Below are 3,499 nucleotides of genomic sequence, written 5' to 3' on the forward strand. Positions count from 1 at the left end.
TCTGCTCTTCCTCACAAAGAGAAGCTGGTGTCTCACAGTTGTCCCTGCGCATGCGTGTTGGTGTCCCGTGATGAACATGCATGCTCTCCTGGATATTCTGCAGCCCTGCCTTCCACCCTCTGCTTCTGGGCTGGACTCCAGGTTGCCGTGACCCTTATCAGGAATAAGTCTTTGTTTTTTTGTATAAATGATAGATGTTCTGTTTTCATCAAACTGAAGTTCAGGAAAAAAAAAGTCTGCTGAAAGTTTTCTGCTCATTTGAAGTAGTGATTTATTTGGAAAATCAGATTAGTCCCCCTCGAATCTATTTTAAGCCAGTGACCGAAGCAAACTTCAGGGTCTAGGCTGAATACTCCTACATGCCCGCAATTAACTCAAATGTCAGTCACCTTCACAATACATTGAGCAACACGGAAAAAAACTGTAGACTCAGGCTACCAACCCTTTTTGGTGTCAGGAAAACACGGCGCTGTTTTGCATAGCTAGGATTCTTTTATTTGTACAAATCGTACAGCTGTACAACAACAGGAGATCTAGCTTGTAACAGCCAGCCATGGCCGGCCCAAAGATTCGCTCAAAGCCCATGTGCACGGGTGGAGGGGCGAGGCCCCTGCAGTGAGAAGGGGGTCTCTGTGGTTTTTGTAGACCCCCCCAGCAGCAAGCTTGGCCAGCCGGTTTTCTGTAAAGGAGGAGAGGAGATGGAATGCCATGTCCTAGCGCCTGATTAACATTGCGTTCGCTGCTTTTCTGCAGATGTCCACTACTGCGCCTCACCCTTTCGCCGCTGGACTGGATGCAATCGAAAGTCGCTCTGGATATGGGCGCCCGGCCAGATGCACGCTTGTGCAGGGAATGTGATGCGTCTCCATGCTTGTGCAAAGCCAGCCTACCACGGGGGAGTGGGTTTGCACAAGCAGAGAAACAGGCAAGCATGGAAGAGACCGAATGGCTTTGGAAGCCAAGCCGAAAGGACTATGACTACATAGGCTGCAGCATGGAGGCCTGAGCCTGGATCGCGGTCTCCCGATCCAACAAGGGCCGTGTCCACTAATGGATCGCTCACTTTCTACATCTGAACTGAGCCCTGCGTCAGAACAGGGCAGGCTGCCCCGAGCTCCGCTGAGATGCCACTCCCCTGCCTTGGCTGCGTCTATTCTAAAGTGTCCATCAAACCTAACTGACCCGGTACACTCGTTCTAGTGTTTCTAATGGGTTTTATCCTGCTAGCCATGAGGAAACAGCACAGGTCCCTCGCTCATACCCCCAGGGCTCCCCCCTGGGCTAGGTGATCATACAGCCCCCCTTCTCCTTGAATGGGTTCTTGTCCTCTGGGACGCCCTTGAGGAGGGGGTCTTCGGCAGCTTGTGACTCCATCCACTCCACCAGTTCCTTTGCTGTTTTGGAAACCTGAAAGCGCGGGGGAGGAGCAGGGGTGGGGAGGCACGGAAAATAAAAAGATAAATGCGTACATGCCCACGGAGCTTTGTGTATTTGTCAATCCTCATCCCAAACGTGCATTGCTGGAAATGGCACTTTTGCACCCATCGATCAGCAACATAATTCCATTTGAGGAGTTTGCGTGGTACATTTGCGCAGCAATTTCATATGTGTTACCATGGTTTCCTTCTGCGCTTGCTACTTGTTTATGTCACACTTTTTATCTTTCCCGAACTAGATGCTGGTGATGCTTCTATAATTGAGGGAGACTGAGGTTTGCCTCAGTGATAGTCACGGTCTAATCATGAAAAGCATAAAACCACAGGAGAGGAAAACCATGATAATGATTTTGCAGGAAATGTTCTGCTATATCTTCAATCTAACAGAAAAGTATTTCTGTGTATAGGATTGCAAGGGCAGTTTGCAGGACAGAAGCTGCAGAAGCACTCTTAGAGGGGTCTGAAGAAACTCTTGCCCAAATCTAAATGATTAAATGAATAAATTGTTCTAGCCAGTTTTAGCACCAATTTCTATATGGTTATCACAGTCCATTGCTGTGTAAGAATCACCCATTTGACATGACCATATGTTTTCAATGCACGACCAGTTGCACATCTACTTAATGCTGTGCAAGAGCTGCACATCACTAAGGAGAAAATATTGCATCCCACACCTGTGTATTGTGTCTCAAAAATCGACATGCATCTTCAAGGCACATGCAGATCAGGTTTCTCAAAGCTTGAGGAAAATGGGAATCTTTTTTAATAGAGCTCCCCCAGATAGAAAAAATCACTTACCACCATCCTCTCAGTTTTCACCTCCTTCTGGAGCTGCTCCAGCTCCATCTTGATGATATCTTTGTCTGACATGTCACGAGACATCTTGACCTGGGGGCAGAGAAGTGAGAGGCAGCACGAAACTGTAGCGGTTGTGTGCGAAAGGGATCTTTCTAAACTTGATTGAGCTCTGTGCCGGCTGTGAAAGAGAGACAGACACCTGTTTCGTGGAATTTTTGCATGTTATGTGACACCTCTGGGCAACTGAAATGAACCGTGTCAAATAACTGTACTGTTTTATGTACGTTGTATGATAATCTTCCTCTTTGGCCTAAATATAGGCTCAATAGTTTCTCTTAAACATGGCATCTACTGTAACCCAGAAGATTGTTCTGAAGTGGTGACTATAAACAAGTGGAACAGAACTTTGAATGGATCCAATATGTACTGGGTATGTGTAAGCATTATATGTTTTATGTCATTATATCAGAAGTGTTCTGAAGCAAATTCCAATCAATGTGGGTGACAAGGAAATAGTGTTCACTTCTCTGACTAAGCACTAAAAACTGTTTGGAAATGCTTGTGTGCAGAGCACAGCAATAAACATATATTTAAGCCATCTTCTTTACAGACAATGAACAACAAAACCTCTGTTAAAGGAAATGGGAACAAGTAGACACAGAAAGGTCAGCCAGCCACCTAGAAAAGTAGAGAACCTGTTGGACAAGACATGTATTAACAATGATCTAGATTTTTTAACTGCTCACATCACTTGATAAATCCTCACCAGTAAAGAAGCACTGTGTCTATATCACTGTGATGACATGGTGTTTTCATGCCTGCATCTAAAACACTGAGCAGACCACTACAGTTAGTATAGAACACTAAAGCCCATTTTGCAGAAGGATCCTGCTTTAGTCCATGCTTTGAGTGACTTCAGTACTGTATCTTCTACTAAATATCACTGCTGGCGAAATCCGTACACTTTCTTGTCTTGGTCTGAAGATGATTTATAGCAATTATGGACATACAGCTGTATAACAGTCAATTCTGCAAATGTGTTATTACCCAAAGACAGATCACACTGGCAACAGCATAAAACAGAGAGTTTACAGAGAGTAACATTATTGTCTTACCTATTAAACTGTGGGCCCAGGGCTATAGAATTGAGTGGCTCTGGTTCTGTAGAACCATGCAGTCCTGTTGCCTGCCAGTTCCCTTCTGATGGGATGGTCCTGCTCCTCGTCTCTTCACGGTCATCTCCAGATGGCACTTGACGAGGAGCA

At 45.5% G+C, this 3,499-nt stretch overlaps 1 protein-coding gene across 1 annotated transcript; it reads right to left on the reverse strand.

Annotated features, from left to right (window-relative positions):
* Positions 1-472: 472 nt before the first annotated feature.
* On the reverse strand, positions 473-3,499 carry gngt2b (guanine nucleotide binding protein (G protein), gamma transducing activity polypeptide 2b). The gene is made up of 3 exons (XM_088622573.1): positions 3,350-3,499; positions 2,235-2,324; positions 473-1,407 (listed from the first exon to the last, which is right to left on the reverse strand). Exons 2-3 carry the CDS (start codon positions 2,316-2,318, stop codon positions 1,282-1,284), a joined length of 210 nt encoding a protein of 69 aa, XP_088478699.1. The 5' UTR covers positions 2,319-2,324; positions 3,350-3,499; the 3' UTR covers positions 473-1,281.

The sequence above is a fragment of the Lepisosteus platostomus genome, chromosome 28 (genome assembly GCF_059453375.1).
Source record: "Lepisosteus platostomus isolate fLepPlt1 chromosome 28, fLepPlt1.hap1, whole genome shotgun sequence".
In the NCBI taxonomy this organism is placed as follows: Eukaryota; Metazoa; Chordata; class Actinopteri; order Semionotiformes; family Lepisosteidae; genus Lepisosteus; species Lepisosteus platostomus.

Excerpts from the sequence above, each read along its gene's own strand:
- gngt2b (XM_088622573.1), bottom strand. The coding sequence starts at position 2,318 with ATGTCTCGTGACATGTCAGACAAAGATATCATCAAGATGGAGCTGGAG. Across the intron at positions 1,408-2,234 it reads TGAAAACTGAGAGGATGGTG|GTTTCCAAAACAGCAAAGGA; the intron begins GTAAGTGATTTT and ends CCGCGCTTTCAG.